The sequence below is a fragment of the Microtus oregoni genome, unplaced genomic scaffold (assembly GCF_018167655.1).
Source record: "Microtus oregoni isolate MIOR12 unplaced genomic scaffold, Mior012 000008F_ref0000371, whole genome shotgun sequence".
In the NCBI taxonomy this organism is placed as follows: domain Eukaryota; kingdom Metazoa; phylum Chordata; class Mammalia; order Rodentia; family Cricetidae; genus Microtus; species Microtus oregoni.
In genome coordinates, this window is record NW_024543067.1 from 19,259,903 (window position 1) to 19,280,135 (window position 20,233).

A 20,233-nucleotide genomic window follows, 5' to 3' on the forward strand; every position below is an offset into this window, starting at 1 on the left:
TTGCCATGAATCCCACTGCAGTAACGTTTCTGAAGGTTACAAGGAATATGTGAAAGTCCCAAGGGAAAAACTAAGCCTTCTTTTCCAGAGAAGCCCTGTGTTTTCACCATTATTTAGCAGAAAAGCAAAATTGTAGGAAACACCACAGGGAGAACCCTGTGCATTTAACGGGCATTCCTACCCAGGGAATTCAGGTCATACCGCAGAAATTCTGACTTGACAAAAGTTTCTTGTAGAAAACAAAAGCTATCTGGGCCTTCTTTTCATTTGAACTTTTTCAAATATTTATTTGGCTGGCGCTGGAGCTGTGTTTGCTCCCGTGAACGCTGCAGAGCTTCAGGCAAATACTAGTTTACTTTACCGTTGGCTAATCTCCAAATATGCCATTGACTTCATTACGTTAATTACATTTTTAACTCCATCTTTTCATGAGACGGTTAATCACGGCTTACACGAACTGAAGAAACTATGTAGGAAGATCTCATCTACTCTCTATTGCAAAATAGACCACACTTAGCTTCATTTCAAAGTCTTTAAAACATTTCTGAGATAATACCCAGCCATTACATCTATTGTCCCTTGAAAACCATGGAAGCCAAATGTCCACTTACGTATCCCTTGTCATTTTGGGGGACTTCCCCCCAAAAGAATCCCTGTGGTAAAAGAGAAGAAAGGGGGAAGTGTCATCTCATTCTGGCTGGTGTCTTGCTATCTAGTGTGCGAGTAGAATGTGGCTTCTTTCTCGTTACCTGTTTCACTCCATTTTCCCAACAACCCCAAATCAAGTACAGTGCACCCATGCAGGGATGAGGAAATGTTTGGGAGAAGGTTACAAAAACAGCTGAGCTGGGGTTCGCTCTCAGCTCTTGGCTTTCAAAGCCATTTTTTTTTTTTCAGTTGCTTAAGAGGGTTTCTGAAAAGAGAATTCAGTCAGGGTAAACAAGAATGGATGGAGGACAGCCATGAAGGTTTGTCACCCATTCAAACTACCCCTTACTGCCAAAACATTGCTAAAACTACACAGCTTAAGATACATATTATACAAAACCTGAAATGAAGAAATGGAACTTGTATTTCATTTAGGTTAAATGTGATTGATAACAATGGTACTGAAGAAGAATCAATGAGTTGGCTTTCAAAGGCAAAGCAGAGGAACCTTCAGGAAAGTGGAGTTGAATGAAGAAACCCTCCTTTACCTGCATCTACACAGGCCAGCAAATATGGGATTTCTTCAAAAGCATCCTTTTTTTCCAGTTTCTGAGACTTTTTCTACTATTTCTTTGTTTTAAGGAGAATAAAATTAAAATATAGAAGACCCCAAACTTATACTTGTCTCACAATTTTTATGTGTCTGCTTTATACAGCCTATAAAAAGGAGACTAATTCCTAAGGTTTAATTTTTCTCTACTATATCTTGTCAGCCATTCTTTGGAAGGTCCTTCATCCTGTTACTATGTTACACCTGTGAAACATTCTCTTGAAATCTGGAGGAAAACTAGAGAGCCAGGTGAGCTCTACTTTACCTCCTCTACAACTCTCTACTCCGACCTGTGGGCTTCCATTTCCACAGGATGCTTGTTTACATTAATCATAACTTAAGTGAAGTAAAAATGACCACAAGAACATATGTGGCTGAAAAATTAAACTGACCCAAGTTCAGGAGTTTGCAAATTTAGCAACTTCCATTATTTTATAGCCAAATTTTTTCAAATACTTTTGGCGTCTTTTCCTTGAAGCAATGCTGTGTAAAATAATTACAGTAGCTCATTGAATAACAGGTTAGCTTATTACCTAGAAAATTACTATTTTTCCACATGTTGGGTTTGTCATTTATAATAAAAATTAATTAGAATTCTGCCTCATACAGCAACAAAAAGAAATGAAATCCATACGTATCCAGGTCCAGGCCCTTTGAACATCAAAAACAAACACTCAGATAAACACGTATTAAAAGAGAGGCTACATTACCCCTTTGGAATGTGTCCAACAACTTCTAATCCATATGTGTTTTCCATGTTGGTACAATAGCAAGCAAATGAGGCAGCAATGATCTGTGTAGTTCCATTCGGGAACAAAAGAAAGAAAAACATATAAAAGTGTGTGCGTGTTACTAGAGGGCTTCCAAGTGCCTATGATCACTTAAAAATACATATTATATGTCCCAGAATTACTATTTATTAATGAAATACTAAGAGTTAAGTCAGGGGTGGTGTTGCATGTCAGTAATCCTACAGACAGGATGCCAAAACAAGAGCATTTCAAGTTTGAGGGCAGCATGGATTATACAGTAAGGTCCTGGGAAAAATGAAAATAAATAAAAACATAGGGGAGAGGGATAAAGAGAAAGTGGTTAACAGGCACACGGTGACCTTGGCTAGGAAGCATTAACTTCTGATGTCTTGGAACACAGTTCAATAAATATCTTCCATTGATAATGATTAACCATATATTTTAAAATCCCTAGTAAGAGAATGCAAAGTAACCAAGACAATGGATATGCCAATGATTCAGATCTGATAATTGGTTGTAAACAGTGTCTCACTGAGCTATATACAGTTACCAATCAGGAGGCAAGTACAATTCTAAAATAGACTTCTTAAACTCAGGTGCCCGTCTCAGTTTTCAGGGTATAGTATGTACAGTCTCATGGTTTTTTTCAACACGCTGCTTAGTACCCACCCAATTAGGTCCAATTTTGAAGGCACAAAAGACACAAAATGTAGTGGTGTGTGTGTGTGTGTCTGTGTGTGTGTGTCTGTGTGTGTGTCTGTGTGTGTGTCTGTGTGTGTGTTTGTGTGTGTGTCTGTGTGTGTCTGTGTGTATGTGTGTCTCTGTGTGTGTCTGTGTGTGTGTGTTTGTGTGTGTGTCTGTGTGTGTGTGTTTGTGTGTGTGTCTGTGTGTGTGTCTGTGTGTGTGTCTGTGTGTGTGTTTGTGTGTGTGTCTGTGTGTGTGTATCTGTGTGTGTGTCTGTGTGTGTGTGTTTGTGTGTGTGTCTGTGTGTGTGAAGCACTGCATTTCAACCTACTTTTCTCTCATGACATGAAGAGGTCTTTGTGAGAACATTCTCGCTCTATTAGTAACAAATGTTGATCTATAGCCTCTTTAATTTTTTTTTAATTTGAGGTTTTATCTCTTTCATGAAGTAAAACATGCCACTTCCCAGTCTGATGACTTTCAGATAGCCGTCAAGGAGGCTCAGATATCTTACTTAGATGTTATTGAGATATTCAAGCAAGGTCACTTGTTCGGTCTATAGTCATAGTCAGTATGTCTACATGTGTGTGTGTGTTATATGTGTGCACACATATTCGCCTCTGTTGTGGCACACGTCTGCATGTGTGCAAACGCACATGGATTCGTGAACATGTAGAGGACCAAAGTTGATGTTTTTTGCAGTTCCTCCTTATTCATTGAGATAGGGTCTCTCTGTCAAGCCCAGAGCTCCGCTGTATGTCTAGTCCGGATTGTCAGTTTGTCCTGGGGATCCCCTATTACCACCTCCCAGGGCTGAAAATGCAGGTAGTCTGCCTTGCTTGAGTGGCATTTTTAGAAGTCCCGGATATGGAAATTAGTTCTCACACTTACACACTTAACCAATGAGCTCTCTCATCTGCCCCAAAACCATCTCTAAGCTGATATCAGAGCTAGGTCAGCCTCTGCAGTACTGGCCACGCCCCCGAGAGTCTCCCGCCCATTTTCAGATTCTGTCATCCACTAGTGTTTTTAGTAGGCACGGGATTTCGAGGTTGTCTGACCTGAGGTCTCTCTTTACAGTATGTGAATTTCTGTCCCCTGAGAACACAAGCTGAGACTTTCAGGTAGAGATCTTAGGTTGATTTGAAGAGATGTTGGTGAACATAGTTTATGTCAGTTATTCGGACCTGTTACAATATACTTTCATAACCCACTGTGTTTGGTTGTGGTCAAATTATATTTGAGATCCTAAATACATGAGGCAAAGAATGCTATTAAGTTGGGCTACTATAAGAATAACCATTGGAGGAATGTAAAAACTAGTTTTATCACCTAAAATGATACTTGTGAAATTTTCTGTGGACAAATACAAACGAACCAATAAAAACCGGTTTGTAATGATTCATATTCTTAAAATGAATGCATCAGTCATTTATTTACAGTGCAAGTTCCCCACAATCATGGCCATAAAATAAAAGCATAACAAAATTACATGATCAAAGAAGGAACATCTAACAATCAATGCTCAATAATACATAGCAACTTCTGTAGTTATGTTCCTAACTATGTCTTTGGTTGATGTTTGAACTTATAACTTTCTAAAACATCAAATGAACTTAAAAAGCAAAATGCTATTTTGGATTTAAAAAAGAAAAGGCAAGGTTAAACTATACAAATATTAATGTGATATAATAGTAATCTTTAAATTGCTGAAATGGTCACTGAGACAGCATCTGCTTCTTTGCTCTATTTCTCTGACATGATTCAGCTTCTTCATCAGTTCCTCTTTAGTGCTTTGATGTGGGATTTCCCTCTGTGTTCTGTGATTACATTGAATGTCCATGTCATTGGTGTCAAGAATATCATCCATTTTAGAATGATCCTTACAAGTTTTCTAGAGAGTGCCAGTTGCTTTATGACTATATTAGGGGCCTGTTTCCCTACATTATGTTCCAGTTTTGGTTTTATAAAACTTTTAATACAGCTTTCTAAGATGCAATAGGCATTTCTTAACTTCTCCAGAACTTTGAGATAAAATGGCATGGATCTTGCCCTAAAAATTTCAATCAATGAAGTTATTTAGATACTTTTTGTAATATACATAAAAATCCAAGGACCATTTAGAGTTCTTTAATGTAAACTGTGGTCACGTCAATGTGATATTTCATTAAGTGCTCCCAGGAGAGGCTCTTAAAACTTCAGTCTTTAGAAGCAAGATATGATGTATTTTTCCAGCCACAAATATATTTTAAAGTACCATTCTGGGACAATGAAAATCCTGAGTATCTTTTCAGACAGGTAAAATGAGTTCAATAACAGGAAAATCAACAAACTTCCCAATCACTAATGAGAATTTTCTAGATAACAGCCCTATGTGGATCACAGAGGTTTCAAGGCAATAGAATAGGGTATCATATTTTATTGTTTTGCATAAGATCATACCCAATATCATTTGAGACTCATTCTTACACATGTCTCCTATGAGATCTTAAGAGATATGTCCTCTTATTTTTATAAAAAATTAAAAGCATATGAGAAATGTTGTATGAATTGGAAACATATGCCCTTCCTTTTTAAAATTATTGACTCAAAATGTTTCTTACATTAATGTATATCCATGCAAATTAGTCTTTCATTAATGAGACACAGGAACGGCTGTGGGTTACTGTTGAAAATATAGCAAGCATCTGCAGACTTACCTCCCCCCGCCAAAAACAACTAAGTGTTATTCATTGCATACTTACCAAAACTAAATCGACAGGAAGAACAACTTTAATTTTTGTCTTAAACTGTTCATTCAGCTCTTTAACGAGAACAAGGACAACAATGCTCAGCAAGGATAAGAGCAGCGCCTCCAGCTGAACAGACTTGATGTTCTCAAAAACATAGGCATAAATCTGCAGGAACGAGAAAGGAGCAAAATCAGGGTTGCCCATAATACACCAGAATGCAAATATGGCCCTAAATTAATTCCATGATGCTTTATTTAAAATTCCTAATGACCGGAGGATGGAAAGGTAGAAAGAAGGAGAGGGGCTGGAAGGGGGAAAGCCATGTTTTCATGCATAAATTTCTTTGTCCTTGGTTCTTCCATCCAATGCAGGTCAGTCTCTCCCTACACATGACACTGTTAAAGAGAACAATGCCCCTGGCTCCTTCCTTGACACGTGAATGGGCAAAGAGGCACTCACCTTTCAAATCCCACCACGCTTCTAAGTTTAACAGAAACACACACATACAATACACACACACACACACACACACACACACACACATGTCAAGAGCTGGTATTTAATCGACATCAGATGCTTTCCTCACTATAATCTATCATGTTCTCAGTCACTCAGCATTTGTTAGCTTATCAGCACATATATAAGGCAGCGCTTAGGTTGACAATGATGAGCAATTTAGAAAGAGCCTGAGTATTCATCCACTCCACTATAGAGTATAGGGATCACTACTAATCAATCAGTTAATACAGCATGATGGTAATAACACAGATTGGATATCTGAAGTATATTACTGAATGTGTAAAAAATGATGGTTGTCCTTCCAAAACCAGTAAGCGGGAACTGAACAGGCTACAGATAGGAGGAGGTGGAGGAAAAAGTCTGTGGAAGTATTTTACATCAAGGTCACATTTAAAGAGTCAGAACATAGGCTATAAGGAAAGAAATGCGTGATTTCTGGAAATGTATGCTCAAGAAGCTAATACAGGACTGGGGAGATGGCTCTGATGACTCAGCATTCAACAGCCCAGACCCATATCAAAAAGCCTGAGCAATAGCAGATGCTCATCAGCCGCACCCCGGAAAGGTGGACCGGAAGATCTCAGGGGCACGCTGGACAGCCAGCCTACACACGTCTCTGAGCTCCAGATTCCGTGAGGCCCTGCCTCGAAAAATAAGGCAGAGAGCAATTAGAGAAGACCCTGATACTGACCCCCAAATGCCTGTGCATCCACCAACATAAACACACAAACATGTTCACACATATGCTACCATCAAACTATTTGTGACCATGAAGAAGTTACGATAATAACACATTAATATTAGATTATCAATGTTGCTAATCTCAGATGGCAGATAAATAAATTTAGAGAGAAGTCAAGGAAACAAATAACATTAAAGCCTGCATAAAGTTGAGGCCTTGTATTTATTCAACTAAGTGCCAAAAACATTTAACTCAATAATTTAGAGTCTTGTGAGTACATGCCTACCTGCCAGGTCAACTTGCATAGACAGAGGGCATATTTTGAGAAATCTTAAGTTATGTGTGAAGGAGAGAAAAAAATAACTAACTATATCTAACCTTTGGTCTATATAAGCATTTGATGTTAAGCAATCTAATTTGAAAATTGTTTTTAAATTGGACTTTGCGTGTATACAGACTAATGTTTATCTTCCACCTTCTTGGAAGATTATTTATCCAAGAGCCAATCATTCAAATGTCTTAAAGCCCTGCGTTATTCCTTATGCCTTTCCCCCCACGAGATTTAAAGTATGCCATGACAATGAGGCTCCCAATCCATACCAGATTGTTATGTGATGCGCACTTGGAGAACATGTGTTTGCAGTCATACAAATGACCACCCCAGAATGAGAGGAATGAGAGCCCCCCTCGGGGATTTTATTGTCTGTCTGAATTAAACTACAGCTCGTCAAACAAAGCATGTCTCACAAGATGCTGCAGAAAAGCATGGGGGTGGGTGGACAAGGACTCATTAAAATAAGAACACAGGCATGAAGAGCATAATAGGAGAACAGGCTGGGAGGAGTCCTAATGACTGTCATGTGGACCCACTGAGAGAAGTCACAAGCTACATCAGCTTACGGGATATGGGTGGCACAGGCAGGCCTGCGGAGCTGGAGGTAAGGACAAACGCAAGCGTTTCTATGTGATCACTTAGTGCTCTGGGTATCCTAAACACACGCTAAGCGCCTTTAAACTCTAGTCGGGTTGTCTTGACACGCCGGTAAACACTCACTAAACTAGTTAAAATCTCCTAAAGGGGTCATCATTGACCTCTCAGAGTTCAGAGGAGCAACAGCAATGCTGTACAGATGCATAGCCAAGTTTGTAAAACTGCCTGATCAACTTAATAAACAAGCTTGGAGCTTCTGGAACTATAATACTAGTTTGTTATAGGGTATATATGGAAATTCATATATACATAAACAAACCCATTTTGAGAGAGTTCGAAGAATGAAAATTACGTATTCATATCCATTGCTGCATTTAATTTAAATAGATGTCATGTTTTTATGAAACACTACATAGGTATTTTTACACATACAAACACAAACGTTTTTAGCTGAGTTGGCCATTTTTTATAAGTTTGTCTATTTTTTCAGTGATGGCTTCTCAACTCCTTGAAAAGTATTTGAAAGAAGGTAACACTGTCGAGCAAACTAACATTCTTTTCTGATATGGCAAAACAAAAATAAGCCTCTGAATAGGATAGAGTGGAACATATAAGACTGAAAGAAAAGGCCGGGTTTATATAAATGCCTTCTTTCCTCACTGTGGAGACTTAGGCTAAGCCCCTGAGGTGGGTCTGTAGTGGTAGCTGCATCCACTCACGCTTACTGAGGTTCTAGTTTGTGGGAAGCAACGAGATAAGTGCTACTGCTACCAGCATAGAAAATTCCAAGTAACCTGCCTTTGGTGTGGTCGATCTGATCTAAATGATCAGATGTTTAGTATCAGATTTTCTAAGAATGAATCAAAACTGAAGGCAGAAAAGGCTGACAGTATTAGTTAACAAAAAAGCCAAAGGCCTCCCTGAAGTCACCCCCAAACAGTTGTTTTTCTCTGCGCAATAGTGACCGAGGATCTAAGACCCTGCATAGAGACACACTCATGCAGAGAGAGAATTCCAGGATGTCCACCTACAAAGCTCGTGACACAAAACAAAGATCTCATGCTTAGAAAATATGAACAGGTGTTAAATACATAATGGACTGTTTCTTCCAGCCTCAGCTAACTAGAAATATCTGTCACCCGAAGGTGTCTCCTTTCCTAGCACCCTGGTTACCACAAAAAAAAATAAAAAATATAAAGGAGGAAAAGTTAGTTAAAATGTCTTAAAGTATGAGAACAACAATGATAATAACTCTCCATTGGTAATTCTGAACTACTTATAAAGGTACCCCAAAGAACATTTAAATACATATTTCCATGCAAAATGAAACACGTAAACCCTTCAATATTATTTACTATGTGTGTGCCATCTCTGTACTCAGGATCTGTCGTGAACAAGATTGCACTGCACTAGGAAAATAGAAGTATCAGTAAAACCAGAAAATTTTGCTAAATGTCAGCTTTCTATTTGAATAGTAGGTACAAAGTAATAACTGTCAATCTATTGGTCTTATTTTTAAATATATGATTTTGAGTTAGTCATCAGCCACAAGGCCAGGACTGTTTCCAGAGGGGGAAAATGCTAACTTTTACATATGCTCATTCAGGTGCAGACTTTTGTCAGAACGCATCTGACCTGATCTGTGCACAAATACATGTCTGAAAATGTGGACGTTTCCTACATTTTGGGAAGAACGTCTTCTGAAGAAGGACCCACTAAACTGTTGTGATCATGTGACTGCCACGGTCTCACAGTGGAGAGAGTTTGCTGAAGGGTCTGTCTGGTTGAACACTGCTGCAGCTGGGAACAATCTACACATCTGCAGGCTACGTCTCCTAGGCAGAGTTCAGGAGTGAGGAAAAGAATCACACAATTTCTGACTTTCACTTAGACGTGTTCTAAGAAAAGAACTCTTCTGTCTGCTCCGCCATCATGTCAAGCTTGTATCTGTGAATGGGTGTCTCTCAGCTCTGGGAAAGACAGAGAGCTGAGAAAGCCATGTTTTCAGAACAGAGGTGTATGACCACCTTACGAACACATTCCTCCCTATCATACCACTTCTGTCAAGCAGTGACCCATTTTTTCCATAAAAGTACATGAGATTCTTGTTCCTCTGTTTGTCTTTGTATCAAACCACCTGACTTCATACCCCTCCTCATAAAAAATAAGGAAAAGCCGGGCGGTGGTGGCGCACGCCTTTAATCCCAGCACTTGGGAGGCAGAGGCAGGTGGATCTCTGTGAGTTCGAGACCAGCCTGGTCTACAAAAGCTAGTTCCAGGACAGGCTCCAAAACCACAGAGAAACCCTGTCTTGAAAAACCAAAAAAAAAAAAAAAAAAAAAAAAAAATAAGGAAAGTATTTATCAGCTGCATCCTCAATGCTAATGGATCTGTCAACTAAAAGTTAGTGAATATATCTGTTCTATTAGAGTTTTTGTTTGTTTGGTTTTTATTTTGGTTTTTCAAGACAGGGTTTCTCTGCATAGCCCTGGCTGTCCTGGAACTCACTCCGTAGACCAGACTGGGCATGAACTCACAGAGATCTGCCTCCTCTGCCTCCCGAGTGCTGGGATTAAAGGCGTGCGCCACCACCGCCCAGCTCTAGCAGTTTTTTAATCAAGGATGAATGCTCCTTTCTTCGTCATTTCATGGCAGTCAGAACAATATTTCTAGATTGCTGCATTCTTACTTAAAGCAGCAATCAGGCCATTGGCGCATTTACCCAGGAGCCTCAGCTGCCCCAACATGACCTGCCACCACAACTGTTTCTCGCCTGATGATATTTGAATCCAAGTTCCTGGTAAGTCCACAAATCCCCAAAGCCTATCTTTCATCATTCTCCAACAAATGTTTAAACAAGTTTCCCTGCTTCGAAGATTTGGATGTCTCCTATCAATTTTGCCTACATACCATTACATTATTAAGTATTTCAAGATCAGTACTGATAAGCTTCTTATAATTCTTTCCTGCAAAGCAGTGAACACAAATACCAAAAGAAAGGAGAGAAATACTGAGTATCGGTCTCAGGTTACATTGTCATTAGTACAAACAAAGCATCAAAAAGGACAGAAAAACAACATTCTATACATTTTTACATTGATTTCCAATCAATTGGATCTCTTGCTGGGAATCAATCCATTCATTCTTGCTTCAAGGGAAAAATGAAGTCTCAAACCAGAATGGGAAGCATGGTATGTCAAGCAGCTAGAAACAACATGGGCACACAAAATTCTCTTGAACCAAACATTCAGCCAAGCATACCACGGCTCACGTGGCACTCAGCCATCCCTTGTTTAGAAAAATAAGCTTAATTTGAATTACTTGAGCACTGGGTTTGCGGTGGGGCATTTTTCAGTGAACTGTGGGGGGAAGGAAGGCACTTAGCCCAAGATGGTTGAGTTGCAAAAATATTTGCTCTCTGATTTAGAATTCGAAAGTAACCTTGACTGTAAATGTCCATGTAGTCTCATTTGCTATTCCTGCACTACTGATTAAATCAGGCTGAGAATGAACACTCTGTTTCCCTTTCAACTTGTTCTGTCAGTTTTTTTTTTCTTTTGCTATATTGGCATCCATGCAACTCACAACAGAAATGTCACAATGTCTGCAGAGAAAATGGGGCCCTTCATAAGCCACCAGAGTGTATTCTTGATGTGGAGTCCCAGAGGGCCTTTATCTTTAACGTAGATTTGTTCTCCAAATATAAACTTCATTTGTTCATACTTAGTTGTGATCTCATTCTCTATAAAAGAAAATGTTTCCTTGGCTCTGAGTTCCCTCTGACGTTTCGATTCCACTTTATTAGCATTCTTGGTTTTTGCTTTTGCAGTCTGTGGACAGCAAACCAGAGAAGCATTGTCCTTGTACTTCGGGGTATAGATGCACACAAGACTGTTTTTCATTTTAAAGTCTACATTTCTAAGGGTAGAAGTAAAAGCTTCCAAGAAGAGTCACTGGAAATGTGGCCAAGTTTGCCCTCTCTCCTGAGTTCAGTGCACAGAACTGCGCATAATCATTTAGAACAGTGTTCATGTAAAGCCAGGCCAATGAGATGAACTTGGCCAAGTTTCTCATAGGCTGCAGTAGGCTCAGCACTGGCGCCTTCTCAAGGAAATCCACATGTGCAAAGATGAACGAGGAATTTCTGTCATTTTTATTATGCCCTTTGGGAAAAACACCCTTCCTAGTAAGACATACTTCATTATCTCTCGGTTCTTAAAAAAGCATTTTTCATTCTGAAGAATTAAAGCTTTCTGTTCTATGTTTGGAGACACAGCTCACTAACACAGGAGTCAAATGCCTGGCTATGCAGAAGATGAACATAGAGCACTTTCACTGTGGAGCCTGCGCCCCAAGACAGAGTGACCCTTCTAACATGACTATTGCTGCTTAATCCCAAATATATCAAAGGACAGCACATAATTTACTAAGTGACATTATCATTGCTGTGGAGATTTGGGACAAAATTAGTGGACAATTGTAAACAAAATTTAAAATACAGATGTCCTCAAATCTCATGATAAGCTCTCGTTAAAAGTAGAAATATTTATCTTCAAGGTTTATAAGTTTCAGTTCATTGTGACTTTTGAGCTGCAAAGAGACTTGTGAGTTTATTTTATTGTTTTTTGTTGTGCATCCAACTGAAAGTCTTTTAGGGAGGGGAAGCATTGTTATTGATTTGATTAATTAATCAGAAGTGTTAAGAATCTAGAGTTTTATATCTATTCATCACCAGTAAGAAGACAGTGATTGGCCCTTACTGAATAGCTATGATCCAGACTTTTCTTTTTTAAAATTAACCCTCCAGAGTATAATTGCCATCAGTTAACAAAACTGGCAGCCAGAGTTTAAAGGCGCCGTATCATTCGTTCAGTCCCTAGCTGTACCTATGGTCTGATTCTGAGTTTCTTTAATTCTAACATTCAAACCCCATTGTCACTTCTATGAGAAGAAAACAACAACAGATTAATTAGTTACCTGGTCCTAATAAAGTCATGGAAACTAAAAGTTAACCCAGAACAAAAGTTAATTTTTTACCCTTCAAATAACTGGAGAACAGATTACAATGTCCTTCAAAGTCTTTACAAAACAGCTATGTTTAACCAAGGAAGAACATTTTCTAAGAAGCAAAATAGAGATAGAAATTTGAACAAAGAGAACGGCAGAGTTGGGCATGAAGGAAATACGGAAGAGAAATGATAAATGGATAAATTAGACCTAATTGCATCAATTCTTTTTATAACTGTGAGGCCGTGATGACTGATCAGGGCTGTTAACTTAACTGCTCCCATCTGGAATCAATAAAAACCCAAGCAGCTGGACATACCTGTGAAGTACTGTCGTGATTGGATTACTAGGGGAGAAAAGACCCCATTAAGTTTGGCCACACCTTCTGGTTGCCAGCCTATACAAAAAGGCAAGTAAGAAGGGAACGTTCGCTTTTCCCTGCTTACCTTCACTCCTGATGTCAAGCTGATCCTGAGCTGAGGCATTCTCTCACTGGAGGAAGAGCCTACTTCTTCAGGATTCCAATGAAGACTGAAGACCAGCTAAGATATCCAGTCTCAAGGATTCAACAACATCTGGATTATTGGCCTTTTGGTTGTTGAACTAGCTGCACCACAACTTGTAAGTGATTATATTAAAGTGTGTGTGCGTGGCGGGGGGGGGGGGTGTCTGAATCTGGATCTGGGTCTGTGTGTGTGTGTGTGTGTGTGTGTGTGTGTATTGTGGTGACTTGGAAAATATGAACCCCAAGGGGTGCATAACTATTAGGAGTTATGGCTTTGTTGGAGTAGGTGTGACCTTGTTGGAGGAACTGTGCTACCATGGGGGTGGGCTTTCAGGTCTCCTATGCTCAAGCTATGTTCAGAGTGATGCGTTCACTTCCTGTTGTCTAAAAGAAAGGACATAAGAATCTCAGCTCCTCCTACTCCAGCACCTGCCTGCCTGCATGCCACCAGGTCCTGCCATGATAATAATGGACTAAACCTCCAAAATGGTGAACCACCTCAATGGAATGTTTTCCTTGATAAGAGTTGCTATGATCGTGGTGTCTTCTCGGAGCAACAGAAACCCTAAGACATGTATATATAAATGGATTCATATACTTTTTTCATTCTTTCAATGCTGTTCCTCTGACGAATCCTGACAAACACAGAGGATTTGAGAGTTATTATAAAAAGTTTCTTATAAATATAAGGACCATTTAAATTCCAGGGGGTCACTCAGAGTAGCAAGCAAGATTTATGAAGCTTTGCTCCCATGAGTAGACTTGTTAGCAACTTCCACCTACAAATCAAAGAGTAGCCAGGGGTACTTGGCTGGAATTTGTGTTGTGTGCTGTGGGACAATGGTTTTACCCTGTAAGCATTTGTTTCTTGTACTTGTTTAATAAAATGCTGATTGGCCAGGAGCCAGGCAGGAAGTATAGGCAGGGCGATTAGGCAGGAAGTAGAGGCAGGGCAATGAGACCAGGAGAATTCTGAGAAGACGATTCTGCAGTCTGCAGTTGTGATCCAGACACAGAGCAAGCAAGATGTGACTACCTCTCCAAAAAAGGTACCAAGCCACGTGGCTAACATGGACAATAATAATGGGCAAATATAGGTTATAAGAGTTAATAAGAAGCCTGAGCTAATGGGCCAATCAGTTTATAACTAATGCAGACCTCTGTGCATTTCTTTGGGGCTGAACAGCTGTAGGAGCAGGTGGGACAGAAACCCAGACAACAGTTGTGCCAGCTTCCCATTACTGTAACAAACGTAATGCAGTCAACTGATGGATAGAAAAGGATTCTTTCGGCTAATAGTTTCAGAGGTTTCCGTCCATGTTCATTTGGCCCCTTACCAGTCTGCAGCAAAGGCAACAAGTTATGGCAGTGGGCAAAGTTGCTTGCTTTGTGTTCTGGAAAAAAAAAGAGAAACTGGCCCCCTCTCACAAAGCTCTACTTCTTAAAGATGCTACTACTTTCCATAAGATTGTGGAACAAGCCTTTATGTTAAATCTAGTCCTTTCAGACATATTTCGCATTCAAACTGCAGCAATACCTATCACTCAAAACAATTGGAAGCCCTTCCTATAATCCAAGAGAGCAAAATAAACACTATACCACTTCATGGATCTGATTTAAACCATCTGCTAAAAGTGTTCCACTGAGGGGAGTACACTTTCAAGCCCAGAGACGCCAATGGACAGAGATGTTACAAATTCATCTGAGATAACAGACTTCCTTTATTGTACAGATCAGCAGTCCTATGGAAGGAAGGAAAACCAACGTTGTAAGCATCAGGAAACACCTACTACAAACCAAAGGAATAAAACAAAAGAAGACTGTTTTCTTTCAAAATTGATAGTAAAGGTCAATGCTACTGGAATGAATTAGAGGACATATAAGCTAAATTTGATTTTTAAAAATAAAAACCAGTGTCCCAAACTATTAAGATTTGAGACAGGCTCATTATGCAAGCTTATAAAATATTCTATACATTAATTTATGCAACAATATACACCCAGTGATGTGTTCTTTTTTCTCTCCACAACCTAAGTAGCTTTCAAACAGGATATAAGAGTGTTGAAAACTCAGAAGGAAGCAGTCAGAAAGAAAAAAGCCCAAGTTTCATTCAAGGACTTTCCTCCAAGTGCTCTGACCAGATGACCAGAGCCTTGAATGGTTTCATCTTCTCTGTATTGTTACACTGAGCTCAGACCTCCCATTTTAGATACAACTTAAGTAATCAGGAACAAGTTCAAATTTATATTCTGATCAACAGGTTCTCTCAACTGAACTATACTAAAACTCATTTTCAACTATCCCAGTAAAAGTATCCATTGTGAATGGCTTAATTTTCAACTGATACTCAGCTTACTACATTTTCTTCTTTAGACAGAGTAGCACTATGCACTGTATGTTGGCTGTTAATTCACTATGTAGCTCAAGGTAGCCAGTGGCTCACTATACATTCCAGGCTGGCCTCAGACTCACATTTTTCCTTCTATAGGCTCTCAAGTGCTGGGCTTATTAGCTCGCCTCTTTCCTGTTTGGAATCATGACTATTTTTGATACAGAACTGTTAGCACACTGACCAAGAACAATGAACCACCAATTCCAACACACCTAAGAGCATAGGATCCTCTGACGTAGGCCAGCAAAAGTAAGATTTTTAAATATTCTCCATCAGAACAAAGCATTGCATCTTCTAGAGCTAAGTAATGTGGATGAAAAATGTGCAATCTCAGCACACACCTAAATCTGATACAGTTTCAGTGTGAGATCTTAAAAAAGATCTCCAAAGGCCTTACAGTGTTTGATCTAGATAAGAAAAAGTGACCTGCAGTTCACCTTACAAGAAAACAATATACAAGAGAAGGCAATGACATACGTAATACTTCAGAAAGCGAGTCCACACAGTAACAAATGGGGGAGGAGGAAATGTTATTCCCAAGTCAGTGTGGCTTTTTTTAAACACACTCCTGAAAACAAAGAGAATAATCAACATGCACAGATATGACCAAACAGGGCCCAGTTCTACCCCACATATATTTTCTCCTCTGCCCATGTACAGATTAACATGCCATTCCCAGGCAGGTCACGGCAGAATCTCCTCCAATTTTGTTCTGTCCTGTAGACTGGGCGTCACCGAACGTCTTAATTCTCAGCCAGTCATCTGATGGCTTACAGCTACTTTGGTCTGTTTTTGTTTAAGTTGGGAGCACGGAATTATGTTGCTTCCAGGCGCAGTTCCAATTTTCTTGTTTTGATTTTAAGCTCTCTTGCAATGAATGAAGCACTAAGCCCGGATATTACCTAAGCAACAACACTTCAGAACCAACTGACAGCCCCATACCATCAATACTGCGTCTTTGTTACTACTTTACCTCTGACGCAGACAAAGGGACATTAATACAACGGAGAACTTTTTTTCAAATACCAAGTTGATAATTTTTAAATTTCATAACATTTACTCCAATTTGTGTTTATTTGTGTGTGTTTGGTCACTACTGTTTGAAATATTAAAAGTAGAGCTTGAGAAGGGCAAGGATTCAGACCCTCTTCTCATTGGTGCTGGGCACATGTCCCAGACACCACCTGTATACAACACCGTGAAAGAGAATTTCCACATCTCTCTCATTCTCACACGTACAAGAGAGTGCTGTTATTAACTCTGAGAATTTCATATACGCATGCATTGTATTCAGAATCTTTTTTCCTTTTATTTTTATTTTATTTATTTTTTTTTTTTTTGGTTTTTCGAGACAGGGTTTCTCTGTGGTTTTGGAGCCTGTCCTGGAACTAGCTCTTGTAGACCAGGCTGGTCTCGAACTCACAGAGATCCGCCTGCCTCTGCCTCCCGAGTGCTGGGATTAAAGGCGTGCACCACCACGGCCCGGCTTTTCCTTTTATTTTTGAGATTATACTATAATTACTACATTTCTCCTTTTTCTGTCTTCCTCTGGCCCAGCTATCCCACTTCCTAGACGTCGGCCCAAAGGACTTGACATCCCACTCCACAGATATTGGTACTTTTTAAAAATAGCAACAGCCAGAACTGGCAATGATAAAGTTGAAGTAAAATATCAATATGTTGAAATTTCCAGTTAGAAATTTGGTAAAAATATTAAATCATTTTGATAGAGTAATTCCACAACTTGAGACGTATATTACATAAACAATCACGGGGGCCTAGGAGATAGTTCTGGAGTTAAGGTGCTTTCGATGCAAGCGTGAAGCCTGACATTCAGATCCCCAAACAGTGTAACTGCCAGGTAGGCAAGGGGCCGGCCTGTCATTCCAATGCTTAGAAGACAGAGAAAGATTTTCAGAGCAAACGGAATAGGAAATGAGCCATGGTTGTGAGCACTGGGCTCAGTGGGATACCCTGTCCAAATGAATAGAGAAAAAGGGGGAAACTTCTGAAGCCAGCCTCAGTCTGCACATATATGTCCCCACACACATACACACGAGAAAAAGGACCAAAAAGTCAACAATGTCATGCAGATAACGATATGCAACTGAGGTGAATTCCTGCTACAGAATGGAAGAATGACATGCACCTGCAGCGAACCCCACCCTAGACGTGAGCCCAGTCAGTTAAGCGCTTCCGTGTATCTGCTCGCTGTTCAGAGGATAGCGTCAAGATTGAGGCCGACACAACCCCTGCTATGACACATAGATATTACTGAGCAAACAGCAATGCACAAAATTAAGTAAAGTGAAGATTAGATTTTTGTCTGTGAAGTTCATTACTTGAATGTGTTGTTGTTGTTATTGCTATTGTTGTTATAAAATTCAAACTGAGTGCAAAGTCCTAAGCTCTCATGGATTTCAAATCTCCAAAGAAGGCAGGAGCAATGGAATGCTATTGTGGAAATATGCTGAAACTGGCCAGCCATTTGTCTCTCAAGTTCAATTGGCTTTTAATAGCTGATTCTCGGCTACTGGGCTCCGGTCTGCAATACCAACCACAACTCTGTCTTGATCCCTCCTGGAGTTCACAATTCTGCAAGAATGTGATAGAGTGTGCTGTTGTTAGTGGGTCGAAAGCCCGGTGGATGGATTTCATTAGAACTCGGCAGTAGATCTGACTCACAAAAATACACGACCACTTTTTCTCATCAGTCAACTTCTACTGTTATTCACTACATAAGAAATGAGTGCCAAAATGAGTAGATTGTGCTCATTAAACTAGTTTCATAGACTAACCACACTTAAGACATCCTTTTTTTACTCAGTACTGAAGTAGGCTAAATTCAATTTTATGAAACAGGTACTCAAACCACACAAACAGAGACACTTAGAAAACTTACATAAAAGAATCCCAGTGGTCCAGATATGTATGGCATTTTAATTCCCAAGAGATACTTGACTTGTGAAGTGACAACATGGGTAGCGGCCCCCGTGGTCATTGCGCTGATCACAGGCTCTGTAACCAGGAACGTGGCACTGCCCAGCTGCAGCACAAACATAGCCACCTAAAAGGACACAGGAGAGTTGGCCGTCACATTCAGGTGACATCCTCCGAGTTCCTAAAGAGGTGAGTGCTAGACACATTTTTGTTTATAGATGCATAGTGAATTGGGGAATGGGTTTCCTTAAGTTGATCTATTCAGTATTTGTGTGTTTTGAGAATATTACAAGGTTTAATAGTGTCCCAAATTTTACTAAGTACAGTATGCATGGTTTCATCAAAATTAGCCCAACAGTTTTCTCTCTGAATGTTGACCATTCTTTTCCTTATTGTGCTGCTGGGAATGCAGTCATCAGATCTGACCAGGCTTCTGCGTTAATTCCTACTGGAGTTCACAATACTGGAAAAAAAATGCAATAAAACAAATTGTTACTTAACTGTGCTGCAAAATTAAGAAACGATTTCCTTTAAAGGTAAAGAGAAAGATGTACTACAATAACACGTGCATCTCTGTGGAAGAAAAATCAAATTCGCATTAACATACAAAATTTTCAAAGTATCAGAAAGAATCATGATTCACTACTTGATACCCAATAAATGTATAACTTCAAAGGCATTGAGGAAAGAACTTCTTCCCTGACCTTCTTTTTTTGTTTGTTTGTTTGTTTTTTTTTCTTTTTTTTATTGAGAAAAAAAAATTTCCGCCTCCTCCCTGCCTCCCACTCCTCCCCCCTCCCCCCACTCCTCTCTCCCTACCCCCACGCCTCTCCCCCTCCCTCTCAAGTCTGAAGAGCAGTCAGGGTTCCCTGCCCTGTGGAAAGTCCAAAGTCCTCCCCCCTCCGTCCTGGTCTAGGAAGGTGAACATCCAAACTGGCTAGGCTCCCACAAAGCCAGAACATGAAGTAGGATCAAAACATTGTCCTTGGCTTCTCAGCAGCCCTCATTGTCCGCCATATTCAGAGAGTCCGGTTTTATCCCCTGCTTTTTCAGTCACAGTCCAGCTGGCCTTGGTGAGCTCCCAATAGATCAGCCCACTGTCTCCGTCGGTGGGCGCACCCCTCTTGGTCCTGACTTCCTGAAAAGCTTGATAAGATATCCTGAGCTCTAAAGGCTAATGCTTCTTAAGAAGACAGCAGACCTGTCTTCAGGTAGGAATACAGATAGGGACAGATGATACAGATAGATGAGAATACAGACCGGGAGGGAATACAGACAGAGATGGGAATAGGGATGGAAATACAGATAGAGACAGTGTCTTAGTTAGGGTTTCTATTGCTGTGGAGATACACCGTGACCACGGCAACTCTTATAAAGGAAAACATTTAGCTGGGAGTGGGGCAGCTTACAGTTTCAGAGGTTTAGTCCATTATCATCATGGTAGGACATGGTGGCATGCAGACAGACATGGTGCTGGAACTGAGAGACATGGTGCTGAAGCTGAGACCTAAATCTTCATCAGCAGGCAATGGCAAGTTGTCTGAGACACTGAGTGTGACTTGAACATATATGAGACCTCAGAGCCCACCCCCACAGTGACACACTTCCTCCAACAACACCACACCTACTCCAACAATGCTACACCTCCTAATACTGCCACTTTCTATGAACACACACATGGGGAGCAATTACATTCAAACCACCACAGATGGGTAATACAGAGAGAGAGAGAGAGAGAGAGAGAGAGAGAGAGAGAGAGATGGAGAATAGGGATGTGTGTAAAGAAGCAGGTCTTTATAGAAATCACTATAAAAAGTTTCCTTAAACACCT

The 20,233-nt window shown here is 40.0% G+C and overlaps 1 protein-coding gene across 3 annotated transcripts in view; it reads right to left on the bottom strand.

Moving 5' to 3' along the window:
• Slc26a7 (solute carrier family 26 member 7) overlaps positions 1 to 20,233 on the bottom strand; it is a 104,958-nt gene that overhangs the window by 32,464 nt on the left and 52,261 nt on the right. For all 3 annotated transcript variants that reach the window (XM_041657369.1, XM_041657367.1, XM_041657368.1), the window contains exons 5-7: positions 18,365 to 18,529; positions 5,439 to 5,591; positions 1,969 to 2,051 (exon numbers count right to left, since the gene is read on the bottom strand). In XM_041657369.1, the coding sequence (XP_041513303.1) occupies positions 1,969 to 2,051; positions 5,439 to 5,591; positions 18,365 to 18,529 (401 nt within the window). The remainder of the gene's footprint in view (positions 1 to 1,968; positions 2,052 to 5,438; positions 5,592 to 18,364; positions 18,530 to 20,233) is intronic.